Source organism: Giraffa tippelskirchi, chromosome 10, assembly GCF_054371585.1.
Source record: "Giraffa tippelskirchi isolate mGirTip1 chromosome 10, T2T-mGirTip1v1.2.pri, whole genome shotgun sequence".
NCBI classification, from domain to species: Eukaryota; Metazoa; Chordata; class Mammalia; order Artiodactyla; family Giraffidae; genus Giraffa; species Giraffa tippelskirchi.
In genome coordinates, this window is record NC_137284.1 from 159,823,998 (window position 1) to 159,847,311 (window position 23,314).

Below are 23,314 nucleotides of genomic sequence, written 5' to 3' on the forward strand. Positions count from 1 at the left end.
GCCTTCTTCTCAAGTGAGTATATTTGGGTGGCAGCTGCTCACTCAGGGTCTTCAGAGCCCACTTCAAATGTTAGTCCACCATCACGCCCTCTCTTGGAAGTCTCCTGCTGGTGACTGGTCATTTCTACCTCACGCAGGATCCCTAATGGGCCATCACTGATCTGGCACTCCCTGTTGGGTTCACCAAAACCTTGTCAGGTCCAAGGCTCTCAGTCTTGTTACTATTGTTGCCCCCCAATTCCCACCCATGGGTTTTATAGCATTCTTAGTGGGAGGGAGTCTAACACCAGTGGTTACACCACAGCTAGAATGGAAATCCCTCCCTAGGAATGCATTTGAGCTTCCTATCCACATTTGGTTAGCCGCTCTTAGAATGTCCTAGGGCACTCTTAAAATTGTGGAAGGAAATCTTAAAAAGAGATGAAAAATATTAAAATCCCTGCAGTCCATGCTGGCCGAAAGAAACCTTATGAAGAAGCTCACTTTCCCTAAGGGAAGCCTTCGATCAATACAGCCACAAATATTGCTTTTAGAGCTCACATCACTTATCCATAAAGTTGTTCCTCTAAACCCCAGGTATCTCCTCCCTCTGAATGTCCACTGACTGATCCATTTCCCTAGGAACTATTTACTGGGCACCCATCCTGCACTAGGGACTCTGCATGTGAAAGATGAAGAGCCCACGGTGGGTCCCTACCCTGAGGAGCTCACAGCCCAGTGACCTGAACAAAGAGACAGGATAACACACACGGATGCTTGCGTAGGATGTGGGGTTGTCACCAGCTGCTCCTGCTGTGGGGTGGGGGTTGCAGGTACCGATGGCTTCACTGCGTCACCAGCTGCGTGCGTGGGTACCGTCTACTGCAAACATTCCCATACACACTGTGACGTCACGGGCCTGGGGATCTCCTGTGCCATCCCCAGGGAGCCAGGCAGCATGAGGCAGCTCCATCCAACCCACTGTCCCACGTGTGTGACAGGACCTGAGTCCCCTGGTGTCACCCTACTGCGTGTGGCCAGGGCAGTGGCTCCCGCATCCTGTGGCCTTGTCTCCTGGGGCCCCGGGCCTCCAAGATGCCTCCTTAGGCAAACCCTGCAGGTTCCAGCCAGACGTGGGCCTTTAACAACAGAACATAAGCAAGGCGTCAGAGTTGATCTTTGTAAGACATATTCCTTGGCCCACAATCTCCCTTTAAAGGAGATACACAAGCAATTAAAACTATGGAGGCCAGCAAATCTTTTCTCTTATCCTGAAATTCCTTGTTCTTCAGATAGCAGATGGTCCATTAAATATTAGCAAGGTTTTCTGTCATATTACAATCATGATATCTGTGACCCGTGACCATGGCAGAGAGTAGGCCTGGGTAGACACCAGACTCTACCACTTCCTAGCCATGGGGCCTTGGGCAAATCCCTTTACTTCTGTGACTCTGGTGTTTCATCTACAAAACTGAGTTATCAGCAGTGCTGATCTCAAAGAATTGCCAGGAAGATCAAAAGAGTTGTTACAACAAAGTGGTTAGAACTGTGCCTGGCACATAGTAAGCACTAAATAGATGCTGCTGCAGTTGGTATGATTATTAATACCCCTAACAACAGGCATTTATGTTATTAAAGGTAACTGGTATTATTGTGATCATGATCACAACTCATTAATCATCACTGATAAAAACGTCTCAGTGATGTAATTATCTTAGATTCAGGTGACCTTTTCTATTAAAAATACAAGTAGTTTACTATTGGAAGGAACGTAAGCTGGTTAAGACACTATAGAAACTAATCTGGAGGTTCCTCAAAAAAACTAAAACTAGAGTTACCTTATGATCCAACAATCTCACTTCTGGACGTATATCCTACAAACCTACGATTCAGAAAGATACACGTACCCCAGTGCTCACAGCAGCACCATTCACAACAGCCAAGACAAGGAAACAAGCTGTATGTCCGTCAACAGATGGACGGATCAAGATGCGGTATGTATATACAGTGGAACACTACTCACCCACAAAAAGAATGAAGTAATGCCATTTGCAGCAAGATGGATGGAACTAGAGATTATCGTACTAAGTGAAGTAAGTCAGACAAAGACAACTAGCATATGATAGCGCTTATATGTGAAATCTGACACAAGGGATCTCACCTACAGAACCGAAACAGACTCACAGCATCGAACAGACTTGTGGTTGCCAAGGCAGGAAGTTCGGGATCAGCAGATGCAAACTATTACATACAGGACGGATAGACAAGGTCCTACTGTAGAATATACTAGGAGTATATAAACCATGGTGGATAAACCATAGTGGAAAGGAATATCAAAAAGAACGTATATGTGTATGACTGACCCTGATGCTGGGAAAGATTGAAGGCGGGAGGAGAAGGGGACGGCAGAGGAGGCGATGGTTGGATGGCAGGGAGATCAGCCTATAAAGCAGAGCCACTGAGGCTGCAGATGGGAGGGATTATTCCTAGAATCCTGCCCCCGACACTCCTTCACCCTCCAGGTTGTCGTTCAGCCGCTCAGTCGCGTCTGATTCTTTGTGACCCCATGGATGGCAGCACACCAGGCTTCCCTGTCCTTCACTATCTCCCGGAGCTTGCTAGAACTCACGTCCACTGAGTCAGTGATGCCATCCAAGAGACTCTCAAGAGTCTTTTCCAACACCACAGTTCGTAAGCATCAGTTCTTTGGTGCTCAGCCTTCTTTACGGGGCTACGTGCTGACAAGCAATTTGGGAGGAAAGATGGGGAAGAAATGTTGGATTTGGATCCCAACTGAGTACCAGATTCAACAATGACCAGCTCAGAGCTGGAGCCGAGGTCCTCCTGCACCTGCCCAGCCAACGTCTCCAGGGTGGCCCCTCGGGCACCAGTATTCACCAGGTCACTTCCTCCAGCACACTGGGTACCAGAGGGAGAAAGGGGCAAGGAGGAAGGACTCTGGCCAAGGGAGAATCCAGAAACTGTTGTTTTCCTTTTGCGCAGTGTTTCTGAGGACATGCTGAATTTATTATTGGCGTGCTGAATTTTCATTATTTAAAAAAGAACTAATTTTTAAATACTGATGAAAGGCTGTTCAGTCTACTAATATCACTGTTTGAGGAAAGTGGAATTCCTTCCTTCTTCCCTCTTTAGGAAGAGTCCACTACAGCCAAGTAGGAAGAGGGTTGACAGAACCAATTTCCATTCACCGGTTCTACCACCAGAACTTTAGCAAGAAGATCCCACCAGGAATTTCCTATGGATGCAAATCACTGTTTGAGGTGTTAAAGTGAGTAATTAGGTCATTTAGCAGAAATGCTCTGACGTGTAGTGAGACTGTTGAGACCCACGGGGAAGACAGATTAACGTGGCAAACTGCTTCCAATCTCAGTGCAAAGGAAGCGGAAGTAGAATCCTTGTTATCTGAGAGAAACGATGTTCCCCTTCATCCATCGTCCTTAAAATGAGACAAATCCGGATGTAACCGCCCTTATTTACAGCAGGTTGACAACCCTGCTTGTCAAATTCAGTTGAATGTCCAAAGTAGCTCGACGTTAATCCAGCCCTCCCCCCGAGGCCCATAAGAACCAGATCACGCGTCTACATAATAAATTCTCTGTGCCAGGAAATTGTTTTAAAGGAATAATGTTTAGGTAAGTAAAGGAAAAAAGGCTTCCTACTGGGAGATATTTTCTGAACAAAATTAAATATTATAAAACCATATTATTAAATTCTGTCAAAAAGGTGTTAATCTCGTTACTCTGGCATGGAAGCTTTGGTTCTCCGTAATTATGGATCACTGCAAACTTAACCTTTTCTGTTATCTTGCGGCCAACATGTAACATAGGATTGGAGAGAAGGAGAGACGGAAAACATCAGAAAGAGTGGAGGACGGAAGTGCTGTGAGTCTGCCCACAATCCAAATCAAACTAAGCAGGTCGGACCTGCAGAGGTCCTGTTTACTGAAGGCACTCTTTGGAAACCATAAAGCTAGCAGGCAACCGTGTGCACACACACATACTGACTCCATGCTTTCTTTTCTTTTCATTTGAAATCTGTTGAAAATACATACACGGCTCTTACAGACTAACTGTCTTTACTTGGGCGACTCCTTGTGAAAACCGCTGCCCTTTCATGGGTGCCTTCCTGCTGAGCATCCCTGACAGCTTCCCACCCGATCTCCATGATGACAACCACGCTCACAAGCGCGTGTCTACTACAACCATTAACGACACTGCCAATGCTGTGTGCAGACTGATTACTAAGGCACGTTACCTCCGCCCGTGACCACCACTGGGCACCCACGCGCCAGGGCTGACCTGGGTGGGAGTCGAGTCACGCCCTCTGACCCTTTGGACTCACGACAGCATTGAGGGTTTAGGACACATCTGCAGAAAAGAAAGACTAATGCAAGCTTGCTGATGCTGAGTGCTATCAGGGTTACAGGGATGAAATAATCACACACCCTCTCCTGTAGGAACTTGACCCAAGCCCACCATGGCCACAGGGAATCCTGTCTCACTGACAACTCCCAGGAGGTTTCCCTTCCAGGCTTGATCGGGTAGGAAGCCTGGTGCTGTGCAGACACGGCATCAGGAATCCTGCCATCCGTCCTGGTCTGTCCCAGAAGGACGTGTGTGACAAGGAGGTTGTGTAAATGCCCGTGCCCTTGTTCCCTCATCTACAGAATAAACGTGGCACTAACGCAGCTGTCTGCATCCTGAGCATGCTCTAAAATGAAGGAAGACCCTGAACAAGTAAAGGCGGTTTTCAAGATCTAAGCAACACTGGTTCCCCACACATGGACACTGAGCTTTCCCTTACTGTTTTCTCAGTTCCCACCCTTCCAACTTCTAGGCTTTGCAGTCCCAATGGGGGCCCATGGCACACGGTATGTCCTTGGGTGATGTGTGTTGACTGGATGCAGGAGCAGAAGAAAGTGATGCTGGAGGACCCCAGGAAAGCCACCAGGTGTGCGAACATCCAGAAATGGGAGCTTTCTTTTCTAACACAAATCACTGCCCACTAATCTGCTTTCAGTGCCTGTTTTCTTCCTTGGCATGCTCACGAGTTATTAACTCTCAGCCTCTCCTGCGTGTGCCCATCAGGGTTCCCTTATGCTTAATTGAATCCACATATGCCTTATTTTATTATTTCTGTCAATGACTCAAGCTGGATTTAGCATAAGGTGACCCAGCAGACAAGCTGCCCATTCAGTCTCCTGGGACCCCAATGCGTCAGCAATGTTCACCAGGCCCCTCCTCACGGTCACTCCTGGGATGCGGTTTGCCCGGGTCAGCCCAAGCCCTACAGTTTTTTCAGGGAAGCATCTCCTCCTGCCTTACTCCCAAAGGGACCAGGCTTTCCATGCCCTCATACAGAACTCAGGTCTGGACCATAATGACTTAAGTTCTTGACTTGAGAAAACAGGGCTGTATTGGGGACAAAAAGTAACATAATAAATAATGTACATACCGCTCGTGATTGAGAATATCACAGGAGGAATAAGGATGCTGACTTGCAGTTGATCAAGAGAAGAAGATGGTGCAGGGAGTATTATGAGGGGAGGGAGGTGCTGTATTTTAAACTAAGAAAATCTGAGCCTGACAGAAGCTGAAGAGAGGGAGGGAAGGAAGCCTCAGGGAGGAAGAAAACGTGGTCCAGTGGGAATCCCAAACTCCACCCCCCGCGCTGTGACAGATGTGAGTGCACCACCCAGATCTGCATCAGGACGCAGACCCTGGCCCCCCGCTTTGGGGAGGGCCGCCTGCAGATGGTCCTCGTGTTGACTTGTTGGGAATCTTCTCGGCGAGGTGCGCTGCCCTGTTCAAGGTCACGGCTCCTTCTGGGAGCAGCCTCCGTCCTTGGCAGAGCAACACGGCACCTTCCCTTGACCAAACCCCTGCCTCCAGCTCTGGACACCTCGCAGGGCCACCCCACTCCAGCTCCCCTGGGGGCTGGCTCTGTGCGCCCACTTCCTCTGTCCACCTGCCCCCCTCCACCCACCCACCCCAGACATGCCCTCCTATCTCCACTCCAGAAGAGCTGACCTGAGACATCTCCCATCAGGGCCACTAAGACCCCTGCGTCCAGGGCCGTGTTTCTCAACACGTGGTCTCTTAACCACCCACATGAGACTTGCCAAGAGCCCTAGTGGAAATGCAGATGCCTGGGCCACCCTCACCTGTGAATCAGAGTTTCCACCAATATGTCCCTAAATATCTGTGGTTTTAATAAGCTCCTCCACTCATCTTGCTGCAAATTGAATTCAAGAACCATGGTTTCCAAAAATGCAGGGTAGACAAGACCAGAAGGGGAAATGTCACAGGGTCTTGATTTCTAAGTGAGTTGCCTGCAGAAGATAGCAGAGATACCAGGTCCTTTATGAAAGGCTGCACCCTGAAGGCAGCAGCTGGGTGCTCAGCCCAATTTCACAGGAGGCTCCCTAACTCGCCACCTGGTTGCCTGTTGGCTGTTTCAAGCTCTGCACTGTCACGTTGAAGGCATGTCCTCGTGTGTGTGCACTATGTCTTCCTCACTGGGGCGACCTCTCTGAGGGGTAACCACTCCACTACCTCCTGGGCGACGACCGGGAACTGCTTCAACTGAGACTGTGTTTTAACTTGTTCTGGTAGCATGTGGGTGGCATTCTGAATCATATTATGAACGTCAAGTGACTTACAAAACTGAGTGATGTCAGAAGATGCATCAGTCGTCCTGGTCCCCAGGGATGCGCGGTCCCCAGGGTCCCTTCCGGCCCCTCCCCTCCCAGGGTCCCTTCCGGCCCCTCCCCTCCCAGGGTCCCTTCCGGCCCCTCCCCTCCCCAGGGTCCCTTCCGGCCCCTCCCCTCCCAGGGTCCCTTCCGGCCCCTCGCCTACGAGCCCCTGATCACACGTGCAGACTCTCCTCTGTGGGCAGATGGTGGTCATCCCTCCACTCTGTCTGCCTTTGTTGGGGAAAGAAAGATAAGAAAGAAAGAAAGATAGTGTCCGACTTTTGTGATCCCCTGAACTGTAGCCGGCCAGGCTCCTCTGTCATGGGATTCTCCAGGCAAGAGTACTGGAGTGGGTTGCCATTTCCTTCTCCAGGGAATCTTCCCCACACAGGAATTGAACCCAGGTCTTCTGCATTGCAGGCAGATACCGACTGAGCTAATGTTGGGGAAAGAGCGCCACAGAGACTGTCTGAGTTATGTGGTTCCATTTGTTGTGAAACCATTAGGGCTTGTTTGCCGGTGGGTGAGTCCCCCTCAGCCTTTAGGACTCATCCTTGGTGACAGCAGGTGCTGTCGCCTCGCCAGGACCCAGCCCTGCGGTCAACGCAATGTCAGATGAGCAGACCGCACCTCCCCGTGTCCCCCTGGCTGGGGTGATGCCCTGCCCGTGTCATTGCAGCTCATTTGGACCTCAGGTCAGCACCCCACTGTATACAGTGACCTTATGTAGTAATGTTCCCAGGAGTAAGGCATCAGAAGATTATCTGGAAGTCTAGGTAATTCTAGCTGCGTCTCCTCACACTGGTCTGAGCTGTGCAGGGACGGACCAGGTCCAGCGGGTGTGCAGACACTGATTCGGCCCTTGGCATTTGCCTGGTGACGTGAGCCGACCGGGCATGGCCCTGATTTCTGCATCCATTGGGAGGCTCAGGTCTGGGGTTGGCAACTGGCCCCCAGCGACATTTATGTGCTTGGGCACAGTCTGAAATTCTGGTGAGCTGCAGAGTTGGAAATGGAAAGTGGTGGCTTTCTTTAATCTAAAATTGTTTAAAGGGAATTTCCTTCAACTTTCCAGAGGAGACAAAGAACAAGACAGTGAGGCTCTTAGGGAGGAAGAACAGCTCCAGAGGGCTTCTGTTCCGTGGGAAGTTAATCTAGAAAATTAGAAGAGGCAAGAAAGGACAAATAAGCCAAACCAGGTCTTAACAGGAAACTTCCTGTGGCCAAGGGAAGCAAATCCAGACACTTTAGTCCAAAACAATGTTTCTGTTTGAAATATCCGACAATTTAGGGAGGAGGACCAGCATTATTTGGTTTAATCAGCTGGATCTAATCAACAATATTGGGCTTCCCAGGGGGTGTGAGTGATGAAGAGCTCGGCTGCCAATGCAGGAGATATAAGAGACACAGGTTCAATCCCCGGGTGGGGAAGACCTCCTGGAGTAGGGTGTGGCAACCCACTCCAGTATTCTTGCCTGGAGAATCCCAAGGACAGAAGATCCTGGTGGGCTACAGTCCATGGGGTCACACAGATTCTGACACGACTGAAGTGACTTAGCACGCATGTAATCAACAAAATTAGAGGATGCTAAAGAACCCCAAGAATTCTTAAAGGATTCATGACAACTGTATACATCTATTAGTGGTTGAGGGCTACCTGATTCTAAAACAACGTAGGAAATTCCTTCCCAGTGAACGGTCTCATGAAAATGTTTGTTATCCACTTGAGGCCAAAGAGCAAAGACAAACAAAGGCGTGTTAATTCACAGTGGGGCCGCAGGGTGCCTGAAACTCAGAAGATGAAAGACAGACTGCACTCTCTTCCCACCTCTGATCCCGAACTTAACACCTTCAGGAAGCGGGCTTAAGGAGATGCTGATGCTGAGGAAAGAAACCAGAGGTCTGTTATTACCTGGATGTTTCACAGATCAGATCTCACCCGCCAAACCCTCACGACCCCACACTGCCAGAACCGGGAGAAGCAGACCTGTGCCACTATGTCCCCCAGCACACCGTGTTGCCACCGTGGTCTCAGTGACGCGCGGGTGAAGGGGGCCGGGGTGGGGGCGCTGGATTCACAGCGTTTGCCCATTTCTGTGGTGTAGATACTCCTGGACACTTGGCTGGAAGGTCTCATAAACCATGCAAGCCAGCTCCAGCCAGTGATGGATGCCACAGAGATAATCGAGTGATCTTACCGCCTAGCCAGTCCACAAGTATGTGTTAATGGCTGACTCCATCCTTCTCATCGATATTACCTCTGCCAGCACCCAAGGCCTCAGGTCACACCCCACAAAAACTGAATCTCAGGCAGATGGCTTCCCGGAGCCTGGTGGAGAGGTCCCGGGGTTTCTGACAGAGCCCTTCATGGTGACACATGTTGCCACCAACTGCACGCAGGGCCGAGGGCAGAGCAAGCCAGCCAAGCACTGTGTCTGCCCGGGAGCTGTTTCCGGCAGTGACTCACCCATAGTGACCCAGCTCCTGATCGTGTGTGTCTCAGGTCCGCGTGACGTTAGCCACAGACTCCCGTGAAGATTCTTGGGAGCTGATAGCACTGAGAGAGAGAGGAGCCCCAGGGAATCATCCAAAGCATCTCTTATGGGCTGGCCCCAAAGAGAAGACAAACCTAAAACTGGGAAGGAGAAAAAGGGTCAGACAGAATACTATATATCAAGAAAAAGGAATTTTTTCTTCCATGGGCATGGTGCTATATAAAAAGGGTTAGGGGAATCTAGTCTGGTGTTTCACGGAAAGCAGAGAAAAACCAGCCCTTCCACCCACTCGTCTGCCAGGCACCCCACCTGTTCAGAGCCAGCCCCTCCCATCCATCTCCCGTCCGGAATATTCTGCCACCTCCTGACTCCTTCTCTCTCAGTGGATCTCTGTAGCCCAGCAAACCCAGGCCCTTCCAAGGAGGAAGGCCATGAATGACCTACCTATCTGTGTAGCCTGATGATGTGAATGTTATTTTTAAGTTATTGTTTTTAAATTTTTATTTTATATTGGCGTATAGTCGATTAGGGGGTTTCTCAGGTGGCGCTAGTGGTAAAGAACCCGCCTGACAATGCAGAAGACGTAAGAGACTTGGGTTCGATCCCTGGGTTGAGAAGATCCCCTGGAGGAGGGCAGGGCACCCCACTCCAGTACTCTTGCCTGGAGAATCCCATAGACAGAGGAACCCGGCGGGCTACAGTCCATGGGGTCACAAAGAGTCAGACACGACTGAGCAAGCGCGTACCCCTGCACGGCTGATTAACAACCTTGTCTTAGTTTCAGATGGACAGCAAAGTGATGCGGTTCCACATATACAGGTAACTAATCTTTCTCAGGTCCTTTAAGGCGGAGCTGGTGGGGTGACTGAGAGGCAGGCTTGCTTTTCTGTCCTCCCCCGACCCACCCTGACTCCCCCGCCTTCTGCCAAATACCATTTACTTAATTAATGTTTTTCATGGGAGTGTCTCCTTGTTCCCACATATTTACTTGAACCATTTGCCGCTGCAAAGGAAAATGATTGTTTTTATTTACCTAAACTTTGAATATCGTCCATTGTCTGTTTTACTATTCAGAATTCCAGCACTTTAATAATCTTATGATATGCAACTTGGAAACCTATGTAGATTCATCATTTTATCAAATAATTGTTTACTGGGATTATTTCAGTCTGTAATTGTTTCTCTCTTTTCCCCTGTGAAACACGGAGCGCCCCGAGTCCTGTGCTCAGTTCTCAGGATGGGAAAACACCAGCATCCGCCGCCCCTCGGAGATGAAAGGAACACACAGCCCGAGGTCCTCACCCTTGCTGGAAAACGCTGCCGCCTTCGTCTCCCGGCTGATCCCTGGGATTTAAAGCTCTGCTTCGCGCCTGAGACCAACATGGCTAGATGTGGGAAGCATCCCTTCTCAAGTTTGGAGGTGGAGGTCAGACAGGTGGAAAGGTTCCTCTGAGGCTCGAACCCTGGAGTTGGGAGGGCAGACGAGGAAGAGCCCCGGGAGGCAGGGTTTGGGCCTGGCGGGGCCTCTCGGAGCACATGGCTTTCCCTGCCCTCCTGGGAACACTGCCTCATCCCTGAGCGGGAAAGAAAGAAAGAAAAAAAATCAGCCTGGAGCCACCAAACACAGCGGGAAGTGAGGCCTGCCCAGGAGTCTCTCCATCTCTGGTTTGAGTTTAGATCGGTCTGGTGTATCTTGGACGGAGTGAGAACCTTCTCTAGCTTCAGGCCGAACCCGAACCCCTGGTCTTCTAGGGGTATGTGAGGAAGTTTCCGGAGGCCTACAGGGCAGGGGCTGTCACTCTGGGAAGAGGGGGTGCCCACAGAGGACCCGCCACCCCACGGAGGGGCTCCATGACGATTTACCTGGACACCTTGCTGGGAACCATCACATCTCACAGATGTGTCTTGCCTCCCTGTCTCACCTGGGACCACGGAGCCAAAATTCATCTCAGCCTACCAGCCTCTCCTGACTCAAACCCACGTTTACCTCCCAGAGAGCTCAGAGCAAAGGCCTTTTATGAGTGAGCCGATGGGTGCTTCTTAACAGCCCGTCTGTGAGAGCAGCTCCTCCTGCACACAGGGCACTGGAGAAGTTGGCCAGGCCACCACGTGCCGGCAAGCTGCCAGCCAGCCCCAAACTGGATGTGAACCTGGAGTTCTGCACCCTTTCCTGGGGGCAGAGCACAAATCACCCTGTACGTGCAGAGCAGTGGGCAGACCTGGGAGCAGCTGCTGAAGCCTCGTCTGCTGGGCAACTCAACCTCCAAAGTTGTCACCAACACGATCGCTTTGCTGTGAACAGCCCCCATCCATGTGGAATTCAATCCTGAGTGGGTTTCCTGGTAGGATGAGTCACATATGGGGACTGCCTGGTCAGTTCAGATGACTTCTCCCCAGGCCGGGAACCTTCCCTGCACTTCCAAGCAGGCTCTATCACTGCAGCATCGCCCCTCTAGCTCCCTGCAAGGTCTCCGAGCCACCTGCGCCCCTGGAGTGCAGCCTCTTATGCAGTGGGCAGACCCTGATTTCATGTCCAACTCCTTCGCTCCTAAAGACCCAAGACACAGTTCAAATTCCTTCGAAGTTTCAGAATACCATTCACATCAAAACTGATTTTATTTTATTTAAACTATTAAATTATTTTTGGCTGCACGGGGTCTTCGCTGCTGCGCAGAGGCTTTCTGTAGTTGCAGCAAGCAGGGGCTCCCCTCTAGCCGTAGTGCAGCGCCTTCCCTTGTTGTGGAACACCGGCCCTACAGCCCTCGCGAGGGCACAGTAGTGGTTGTGTACAGGATAGCCGCCTCGAGGCCTGTGGGATCTTCCTGGGCCAGGGACCGAACTCACGTCCCCTGCATTGGCCGGTGGATTCTTAACCACTGGACCATCAGGGAAGCCCCAAACGAATGTTAAAAAGCCGCATAACTCCCAGGAGAAATCAAGAGGGGGGTGAAGAGTGGCATCCTGAGGGTCCAGATTCCTCGGGGATCAAAACCTGCACAGAGCTGACCCCTTGGGTCAGGGTTCTACTCAAAGGACAGTTAAGTTCCATGTCAACAAAATCTCAGGGGGTCTTCCATTCCAGCTGCTTCTTTCTAACATGTGAGACCTGAAAACACAGCACAGCCTCAGATTCCCTTGTCTGCGGTATTGGAGCTGCTCGAGTCTGTGTAAGCAGAGCGGATTTGGTTCCAAATTCACCTTCTCTCTTAACAGAAGTCCGTTTACTGCTCAAGGGCCCAATGTCAGTGTCTAGTATGTATTCCTATTTCTTTTCCCCACAGGTGTTTCTTAAGTGCAAGGTAATTGCTGGAATGAAGGCAAATGCAGAGAACACAGAGATGGTCACCATCGCCATGGCACCAGTCAGCAATCTCCATGGTGACTGGAACACACAGCATCCAGGAGAAGGGTTATTGTCTGAGGAGCTCACGGTCCTGTCGGAGAAAGGATTAAACATACTCCCCTGTCCCCAGGTGCCAGCCTCACTCACCACCCCCAAATGCAGCCCCTACTTTGGTCAATTGCACACACACACACACGTGCACACACACACATGTGTGGGCCCAGGGGTAACACTGTAACAATGACCACCACGCAAAGAGAATGGGAAAACCTCACTGATTCAGACAAAGGCAGGAAGAGTGGCTGCCTCCATGATCTGATTTTGCCCCTAAAGTCACAGTTTGCTCCAGGTCAGCCCGCTGGGCGCATCGGGCTGTGGGGAGGCCACACTTGGTGTTTGCTCCTCAGGAAAGTGGTTGCAGTAGGGACTGGAAGGGGAGTTTGGGGTTAGCAAAGGCAAAGTGTCCTGCACGGGATGGATAAAGAGCAAGGCCCTACTGCACAGCACAGGGAAGCATGCTCGCTCTCCCGGGGTGAACCAGAAAGGAGAAGAACGTGGAAAAGCGTGTGTGTAGCTGAGTCATCCCGCTGCCCTGCAGAGATGAACACCGTCAATCAGCCAGACTCTAATGTAGAAGCAGGTGGCGCAGAGACTGCAACCGGCCTCCTCCGCGGGCGCTCCCGGGACGGGGTCCCCCGCCCTCCGCCTCCGCGTCTCCTCTTCGTCCCCGGACACTGTGGTTTCAGGGTCCTGCTGGACACCGAGACTCTAGGGTGGGTTAGTCTGGAGGTCATTTCTCGCTGGCCCTGGGTCTGGGTCCCACCTTCTCCAGCGGGCAGCTGCAGACCCCTCTACAGAGCCCCCTGCCTGGATGGCCACTGGGCATCTGTGGGCAAGGTCACCTCGGGGTCTACGGCTTGGCAGGGGGTCGCCTCTCAAATCCTCGGTCAAGAGGGACACAGAGTCCGCTCCACAGCCTTGCCCTAGGAGAGAGCCCTGGAATCTGGATTTTACAAAAGGAGACTGTGGTATGGCGTGTCACCAGCCACCCCCATCTGGGGTCGCCCTCTCTCGGGGACAGATTCTCCCCCAGCACCTCCCTCGTGCCCTCTCATGACAACACAGGGTGCTGTGGTGCAGAAGAGGCGCCCAGCCCAAGGTCAGGTTCTTGGCCTCCTGTCTCCTGTCCCCGCAGCGTCTAGTCTGAAGGGGAGGACTGTGCTTCCAGGGTGCAGGGCTTTTTCCCTACTGAACTGGAAGCTGAGTCTGCAACTAGACCATCAGGTAATCAAAGATTAGCTGGGATAAAAGGAGAAGTAAGATTTCTGCCTGAAATAGAAGTGAGGGATATGGGTGGCATACACGGGTTCATGGGACCCATCCTTGTACTAACAGGTTCAGTGAGAGAGGCGGTGGGCAAGCACCACAGTCCTATGCCGAAAATACCAAGACCCAGACTACAGAAATCGACGCTGGGGTCACACCTGCCAGGGAAAGCCGCCCCATCACACGGGAGCAGACGGAGAGCTGGGGGAGAAGGAGGCGTGCTCTGGGTACCAACCCGGAGACCAGCCACGGCAACGTGGCTTCCCTCGTACCATTTATACGATTTAAAAAGTATTTCTTCTTTCTGTTGACTTTAAAAGATCAGAGCATGCATTGATGTTGGGAAAAAGGTCACCCTTTATTCCATGTTTTGCCAAATAGCAGGGCAAGATGCTGTTAGAATTAGGGCCGAGTGCCCACCACCCAGGGCTCCCAGACTCAGAGCTCTGACTCCATGGCTGTTGGCAAAGTTGTGTGTGACTCTGGAGTTTTCTTCCGGTTGTCAGGAAGTGAGCCTGCTGGTAGCTTCTTGTGGGGGAGCCGTGTTATGTCACGGGGGGGACCAGCAGGAAGAGGGGCGTGTCCGTGGCGCTGGTGGCCGAGAGGATGATGCACATGGCTCCACGCACGTCAGCAACGCTACCCACTTTGGAAGGAGACGTCCTGCTTCCTGCCCACAGGGAGGCAGCTGCAGTGGACTGGCTTCAATCCCTGGCCTACGGGCGGGTCTCTGGTGACCACGAGGTGAACACTGGGCCCAGACCTTGTTTCCTGGGCACCTGCAAGGTGAGCTGGCCTCTGGTGGCGGCCCCCGAAATGAGCCCCAGGAACTGACCGTGATCTCTCACTGCTGAGATTCCCGGAGTGGCCCTGGCCCCGGCCTCTGCTGAGGACCGGGAATTCAGGTGTCCCCAATTTGACTGAGTTCATCAAAGGCCATTTCTAGGGCCTGCAGAACAGAACCTAAGCTAACACGCTGGGCACCGCCCTCTGAAGGAGGAGCCTTAGGGGTTTCAAGACAGGAAGAGGGAGATTTCCTGAGGAACTGGGCTTCCCTCCTTAAACCCCGTGTGGCTGATCCAGACAGCTCACGGAGACCCTAACTCTCCGCTGTGCAGGGAGACTCCTTAGGGCAGGTTCCTCAGGCTGGAGGGATGCAGTCTGGGGAGAAGCGTTTCAATCCCACTGCATTTCTGGATTCTTCATCTGCTTTCAGGGAAGCCCTTTTCTGGTGGACCCTGGAAAGCGTCTCGGTAGGGTCATCGACTCCTTCCTAGGTTCCAAAACTGCGAACAGACGACTCCCAGGCTCCAAATCCACCCTTACTGGCCTCACTCTCTCTGCAGCAGCGGCCAAGGGAACACGCCTGGGACCAGAAGTCACCAGATTGGATTCCCCCAGCCTCGGCTGGTCCTTCAGGGAGGATTCGGGGCGGGAGGGGGAGCTTTTCTTCCTTATCTTTGGGGAAAGGCCAAGAACGGGGTAAAAACCAAGCTCTCTGCTACAGACCGCGATCTCGCATTTTCTGGAAGCAATGCTCCTGTTGTCTGTGGCTGGAAAACAGGAAGAGAAGAAACGAAAGCAGTGAAGGCCTGTCCTAGCGCCTGTCTGTCCATGTCCGTCCCTGGGCCGCCCCAGGACTCATCCAGGGCTGGGTTTCATCCTCTGCCCACGTTTTGGAGACATTTTCCACATTTTCACCCAGATTTCAGATCTGGTTCTGTGTCGTCCAGGATCCTGGACACGAGTCCAGATTTCAGCTCCTCGGTGTCTGTCTTGAGTCCCAAGGCAGGCGTCTTCCCAGCTGGGGATCGAGGTTCTTGAGCCACTTTCATCCAACCCCACCTGGACTCTGACAGCCCTCCTCTCATCTAGACTCCTCGTCCCACATCCACACTGGTCCTACAGGAACCAAGGCCTGGCCCAGACCCTTCTCATCTCTCAGAACTCTTGGTCTAAACAATCTTTTGTCCTCAGGCTGTTTCCTTCTGCATCCACCCAGATCTGCTGTGACATTGTCACCTGCAAGACAATAGGATCTACGGGAAGGGCTTTCCTACAGAAAGGCTTTTCAAGGACTGAGACGCAACCATTAATACTCTTGAATAAATGAAAGCGTGAAAGTGTATCCTGTCAGATACACTGAAAATTTGCCAGTTTGTTTTTTTAAACTTATCTATTTTTAATTGGGAGAAGGCAACGGCACCCCACTCCAGTACTCTTGCCTGGAAAATCCCATGGGTGGAGGAGCCTGGTAGGCTGCAGACCCATGGGGTCGCTAGGAGTCGGACATGACTGAGCGACTTCACTTTCACTTTTCCCTTTCATGCACTGGAGAAGGAAATGGCAACCCACTCCAGTATTCTTGCCTGGAGAATCCCAGGGACGGCGGAGCCTGGTGGGCTGCCGTCTATGGGGTCGCACAGAGTCGGACACGACTGAAGCAACTTAGCAGCAGCAGCAGCATTTTTAATTGAAGGATGATTGCTTTATACTATTGGCTTGATCTCTGCCATACAACATGAATTAGGACGTATGTACACCTATACGTCCTTCCCATCTCCAACCTCCCTCCCACCCCATCCCACCCTCTCGGTTGTTACAGAGCCCTAGGGCAGAGGGCTTCTTTCCTGTGGGATTCAGAGTGGAGATGCGGGATGCCAGGGGGAAGGATGGTTCTGGTTCACAGCCGTGGTGACAAGACTTCTATCTGATGGTGATGGATATTGATTTTTTTCCCCTCCTCTTCTCAGCCTGTAATGTCCTAAATCACTTCCTTTGTGCAATTGCGCAGACACGTGGCCCGGCTTCCAGAGCCAGGGGCCCGAAGGCCCGGCTCCGCGGGGCGGGGCGGCGCGCGCATTAGGCGCGGAGGGGGGCCCGGGCGGGCCGAGCAGATGGTGCCTGAGACGCGGCTCCCGTCCCGGGCAGCTTTCTCCATAATGGAATCCACATTAAAGATGATACTATCTTCACTTTTAAAGGCCTTAATGGATGATATTTATGTCCGTGAAATATGTTCCCGACTGCACCGTCCGTAGCCTGGGAAGCGCGGGCCACCGTGGGGTCGCGGCGACCACCGCCGCTGTGAATCCAGTTCCTTTCCGACCAGCTGATCAGTACGAGACGTCTTCATACGCGACAAAAAGTATAGTTTGTCAGTGTTCCCCACAGAATATGGCGAGGAGTTGAGCTTTAATGCGAGTTGACAGCCTTGTGATATTTTCTGCCATCTTCTTCTTAGCAAAGTGGTCTGAAAATGCATCCATAATTTATTTATAGGCCCTGAAGGTTAACTCCTGAGTAACCAGAGTGTTTCCTCGGGCTCTGGGGATGGAGGCGCCCCTTTCTCTGGGCGGTCCTCCCTTCTGTGTCCTGGGGAAAGGGAGTGAGGGCCCAGGGCGCCCTTTGGGAGAAAGAGACGCCAGCCGAGTCACACACACTTATACTAGGATCATCTCAGGACTGCAAGTATTAAAACGGAGAGCATACGTGACTTATTTAAAATTTCAGAAGAGTCCGCTTCTTTTCAGCAAGGACTTAGTGTTTGCAAAGGAGCAAAATGATCAACTGGATGCAGACTGGATAACATTGAACCTTAGGAAATCTCTAATATTCAAAATGTAAGTAAGAAATGATGTTCTTAGGAATCTGAACACCACTGTGTGACTCTACAGTTGAATTCTTGGGAACATGAGCCTGAGCAAAGTTCAACTTGTTCATTTAGCTCCCCACTCCAGTGTTCCTGCCTGGAGAATCCCAGGGACGGGGGAGCCTGGTGGGCTTCCGTCTATGGGGTCGCAGAGTCGGGCATGACTTAAGCGACTTAGCAGCAGCAGCAGTATTTTCCCCATTAAGATCAAGTCATCTTCACAGACCCAGGAAGTATTTCTATTTCAAACATCAAAAACATAGTGGTATTTTGCTATTATTTTAGCTTAGGTCCAAAAAAAGAACGCAAGAAGCCATTCATCTCTGATTCTGTCCACTAATAATAACCGAACAAAATCACTGATAAATAACAACCAAAAATGAGCAAGGTTATTAACAGGTAACCAAATAATTCAAGGTGAATGAAAGTCGGTGCCAACCTACCCCTCCCCAGAACCCCAGGACTCTGTCCTGCTCGGCGGGCAGACCAAGGCCCTGGGCACCTGGCTGTGGTGTCTGCTTGCTATTTCAACAGGCACCAAAAACTGCGCATTTGCTCAAACATCAGACCTGTTGCTTTAAATATCACTTGCGCCCCTACAGGGGTGGACTGTATGTGGACACTCCTGAACAGTCCTTCTCGGGTCCAAGCATTTCCTCCCAACTCAGTGTTAAAAAGACAGAAGTAACTGCAGACGCAGCGCACAGAAGTAGTGAGTCTAAAATCTACATCATATCTACCCTTTATGCATAGAGGCCAAACATTTTACTGATGATCTATTGAGAAAACATTCAATACCCCAGGAAAAAGGCCGTAAGAAGTGAGATGGAAGAAGCAGCATTTAATGAAACAACGTAAGATGCAGGCTTTACTGCTTTTCTGGTGTGTTGTTGAATTTCAGTGTGAATCTACACCATGCCACAACCTCTCCTCCACCTAGTCTGGATTTACACACCAGCTCTGAGTGTATTTAAGTGGTGATTAAGACCTCTTGAATGATTCAGTGCTTGTTAGCCATTCTGCAATGATCAATTGCATCCTTGATCAAACGTGGCTTGTTCTGTACTTTTCAGCTCCATAAGGAAGAGTAGTAACTGGTTTGAGGAATCCATGCCCAATCCTGACCAACTAAGACTTCCGATGATGCTGATGACATGGGAAGACAAGCCCACCCAGGGCCGGGGGCCTGAGTAACCTGCCCTCTTCCACCCTCAAAGCAAGCCAAGGTCGGTGCTGTCAAGACCCTCACCTTACTGATGAGGAAGTGCTGTGACTTGTGCACCTTGTTCCCACAGCTTGTAACTGAGAGAAGGATTCAGGAAGTTTGCTTTTAGAAGCTCGCTTCGGACTGCACCGCGGCCTCCGCATCCCATTTTAGGACTGGCTGAAGCTGACTAGCTGACGGCCATGGGAGAAAATTCACATGTTTTAAAAAATCTGCAAAACACGGGGATTGGTGGGTACTCATGATAAAGAAAAGAGACGTCGTGGTAAACACGTGACTTTTAGTTATAAGACTGCACTTGTGAGGCAGTGGAGTTACAAGTTGTAATAAAACATGACCAATGATGAGTATATGTTACATCACAAGCTGGAATCAAGATTGTCAAGAGAGATATCAACAACCTCAGATATGCAGATAATATCACTCTAATGGCAGAAAGTGAAGGGGAACTAAAGAGCCTCTTGATGAGAGTGAAAGAGGAGAATTAAAAAGCTAGATTGAAACTCAACATTTTAAAAAAAAGACTAAGATCATGGCATCTGGTCCCATCACTTCATGGCAAATAGAAGGGGGAAAAGTGGAAGCAGTGACAGATTTTATTTTCTTGGGCTCCAAAATCACTGTGGACAGTGACTGCAGCCATGAAATTAAAGATGCTCCTTGGAAAGTAAGCTGTGACAAACCTAATAGCATACTAAAAAGCAGAAACATCACTTTGCTGACAAAGGTCTGTGTAGTCAAAGCTATGGTTTTTCTAGTAGTCATGTACGGATGTGAGAGTTGGACCATAAAAAAGACTGAGCGCCAAAGACTTGATGCTTTAAAACTGTGGTGCTAGAGAAGACTCTGGAGAGTCCCTTGGACTGCAAGGAGATCAAACCGGTCAATCCTAAAGGAAATCAACCCTGAATATTCACTGGAAGGACTAATGCTGAGGCTCCAATACTTTGGCCACCTGATTTGAAGGGCTGATTCATTTGAAAAGACTCTGATTCTGGGAAAGACTGAAGGCGGGAGAAGAGGATGACAGAGGATGAGATGGTTGGATGGCATCACCGACTCAACGGACATGAATTTGAGCAAGCTCCAAGAGATGGCGGAGAACAGGGATGCCTGGCGTGCTGCAGTCCGCGGGGTCACAAAGAGTCGGACGTGACTTGGCGACTGCACAACAACATATATATACACTTGTTCATGCTCAAGTGCTTAACTGACACAGTCTCAAACCCTGAACACACTGGGGTCTGCAGTGGCTATTTTATTTTGTTTCCTGGTTGTGCCACATGGCTTGCAGGATCTTAGTTCCTGGATCAGGAATCAAACCTGGACCCCTAACCACGGGACCGCCAGAGAAGCCTCTGCAGTGGTTATTTAGACTCTGGTAACCTGCTGAATTCATGATACTTATTCCTCTGTTCAAAACTCCTCTGCAGCAACTTCCTCTCCTCAGGAAGAACAGAGCTCCTCTGCTGAGCAGCAAGGACCCCCATCACCAGCCTCACCCCCCGCACGTCCCACGGGTCTGACCCTCCGAGGTCCCCAAGCACACGCACTCCCGCTTCGTATTTCGGGTCTCTCCTACTTCGCTTTCTCCCCGGATACGAGGCGAGTCTCGTGTCTGTTCTCAGGTGGGAATTCCTCTGTTAGAATTCTCCTCTTTTTCTCTCCCAACCAGTAAAACTCAGCTGATTCTTCACCCCCCAAATACTATCACCTCCAACATTGCTCAGCAGTTTGCAGTAAGCCCCATGGAAAAATCAGAAGATGGGGAAACATTTCCACGTTGGAGGAGCTCAGAATTGGTTAAATTGCTGAGAGAAACACACAAAGCCCTTTTCCTCGTTGGTCACACGGCTCCCAAAGCTGCAGTTGTGTTTGGGGGTCTCCCCTGGGGTTCTTGCGAGCGCCTCCTGCCAAGGCATGAATGGACTGGGCTGTGTAGCTCGGTTATCACCGAGAAAGGCCACAGGTCCAGAAGCAGGAGACCCGGGTCTGAACTGCAGCTCCACCACCAGCTGCATAAACGGGCATGAGCCCAGGCTCGGATGCAGTGTGGTCCACACACCCTCAGTCCAAGCCCGATCCCAGTCTCCAAGCACCCTCAGCATCAAACATTTTTCTTTACTCATTTGACGATGAAACTTGTCCTGAAGTGACAGGAGGCTATTTTTAGTCGTCATTTATCCCACTTAATATGAATATTCATGTTTCACTGCAGAAGTCATCATGTGCTTGATTCTAGGGGACTTCTCCACATTTCCTGGGTTGGTTGCATAATATTCAATATGAGGACCTTACTACCTTCTCACAGTCTGGACCCTCAGGACTCTGAAACTCCCCTGGCCCCCAGGGTTTCAGAGAGGAGAGTGAGCCCCACCGATGCAGTTTTGGGCACCCCCTTAATGGTTCAGGGCTCCTTTATACTAGGCTTCTGTTTGTTTCTGAGTCCCGTGGAGGTCTCATCACCCAAGTCCCTGCCTCTGTAAGATTTCAGACAGAAAGAGAAGTCAGCCAAGGATTACAACACTAAGCGCTAAGAGCTTAGTAATTAATTAAGAGCCGACTCATTGGCAAGGACCCTGATGAGGACAAGAGGAGACGAGGGCGGCAGAGGAGGGAGATGATTAGATAGCATCACCGACTCAACGGACCTGAGTTTGAGCAAGCTCCAGGAGACAGTGAAGGACGGGGAAGCCTTGCATGCTGCAGGCCACGGAGCTGCAGAGTCGGACGTGACTCAGCGACTAAGAACAACAACAAGGAGCTTAACGCCGCCAACATTCTGTCTCCACTGTTCTACGAATGAGGTCGGAGTCTCCTTGGCCAGATGGTCAGTGATGCTCTGATGTCGCAAACACCCAAAAATACAGGGTCCAGTGCAAGTCAGTTCCAAGGAGATACTGGAAATATAACCCAAAATGAAGGATTTCAAGTCAGTCACAGGAATGTGGGAGAACCACCCATATCACGAGCAAATCCACACACCTCACGGATGAAGACATGGCAGAGCTTAACTGATTAACAGCTCGCAAGAAGGACCCATAAAAGACTGTGAGAAAATACGCGTGCAAAAAAGAGTGACTTAAACCCGAACCTTTGAGAGAATCTCTTGGGAAAACTGAAGTTGCTTTTCTTTTTTTTTCTTGCAAACTATGATGTTCTTTTGATGGGGTTATAAAGTCCAACTGTGAAGTATAGGATAAGACATCATGCTACCATACAAGTTTGTTGAGAAGATTATGACATAATCAACTCTTGATTCATTTATTATTTTAAAACTTAACCTATAATTGAAATTAGAACATGTTTCACTAACTAGAAGAATACACATTTCACATTATCATTAATAGTTTCATATTTTTTCTAGACAGATTGCTAATGTACTCTTTTTATTTTACTGTTTTCCATACAGTTCTGGTTTCTGTCTTCAGGGAACACATCCTAACCAGCCCATTTCTGGGTTGCCTGACCGTGACCCTAAGGACCTCTGCCCGTGGACTGCAGCACGGTCCACGTCTCAGTACTCCTCCCTCCGTAGAGCGGCATCCACACGGCTAATCCTCTGTGTGGTAAGAATGCCCCGGGCAGAAGGGCATCAGCAGACCTCTGCCCAGCCAGCTGACGTAGCGAAGGTGGTAAAGGACCTGACAGCTGTTGTCACCGGGGCTGAGGAGCGCTCGGCCTGCAGTCATCACACAGCTGCTGGGGGCATCGGCGCTCTCCTCCGTGTCGGGCTGGCCCCAGCTGCTCCCGCGATCACACAGGCCCGTCCCTGACCGTCACGCTCGGAGCCAGTCAGTCCTCTGAGCACAGTCTGCTCCAGCATGCCCTCCAGCACCCCTGGGGCCAGGTCTTCCTCTGGATTCATCCCTGAGAAGCCCGACCCTTTGTCCAACGACAGCCTTCAAACAACTGAAGGCACCTTTCCTATCCTCGACACGCTGTCCCAGCGCCTATCTTTCAACTGTTTCTCTCACGCCATTTCCAGAAGCTTCTCCATTCTGTTATAACATCGAGGCACCATCTAACCTATCAACGCTCCTCCTAAGATGTGATCAGCAGAACTGCTACCTTGCTTTCGACATGTTCCAAACTTCCTCAGTCTCGCAAAATGAGTAAGAAGGAACATCCTTGAAAACAACTGGGGGAAGGAGTCCCCTGGTGGGCCAGTGGCTAAGCCTCTGCCTGCCAACGCGGGGGACTCGGGGTCCGTCCCTGGTCAGGAACCTAAGCTAGCACACGGTGCCGGGCAAGCCTGCGCGCCACGGGGAGACCCTACAAGCCACAACCAAGACCCAACGCGGCCAAAGAAACGGTTTAAAAAATAGTTGGGGGAATTTAAGTCTCACTGATGATGCACATTGAGGTCACAGTCTGTTAAAATAAAATCTCTTGCAAAATAATTTTTCAGTAGATTTTTTTCTCATCTTTTTAATCTTGATTTGTACAGAGTTAAACTTTTTTGGAGGTAACTTCAGAATACTGTATGGCCTTCTGTTCCTTTTAGTCACTCTTACAGGCTGCTGAGACATTTGGACAGTCCCCCTCTATTTCTAATAGGAAATGTGAGACACAAAGA

The 23,314-nt window shown here is 50.6% G+C and overlaps 1 protein-coding gene and 1 long non-coding RNA gene across 14 annotated transcripts in view; one reads left to right on the forward strand and one right to left on the reverse strand.

Annotated features, from left to right (window-relative positions):
- Positions 1–23,314, reverse strand: part of LOC145524035 (uncharacterized) — a 343,643-nt gene that overhangs the window by 17,727 nt on the left and 302,602 nt on the right. For 3 of the 13 annotated variants that reach the window (XR_014067075.1, XR_014067077.1, XM_081535392.1), the window contains exons 1-3: positions 11,409–12,502; positions 10,492–10,763; positions 9,162–9,329 (exon numbers count right to left, since the gene is read on the reverse strand). Coding sequence is in view for 1 of the 13 variants with exons in the window: in XM_081535392.1 (XP_081391518.1) it covers positions 9,162–9,165 (4 nt within the window). In the remaining 12 variants the exon portion in view is untranslated. Of the gene's footprint in view, positions 1–4,254; positions 4,368–6,661; positions 6,773–8,351; positions 8,418–8,522; positions 8,576–9,161; positions 9,330–10,491; positions 10,764–11,052 lie in introns of those variants that run through there. The other 10 variants (XR_014067050.1, XR_014067059.1, XR_014067061.1 and 7 more) reach the window with 6 other exon arrangements.
- Positions 16,075–23,138, forward strand: LOC145524037 (uncharacterized). Its single transcript, XR_014067086.1, has 2 exons — positions 16,075–17,481; positions 22,148–23,138. It is a non-coding gene; the product is annotated as an uncharacterized LOC145524037 (long non-coding RNA).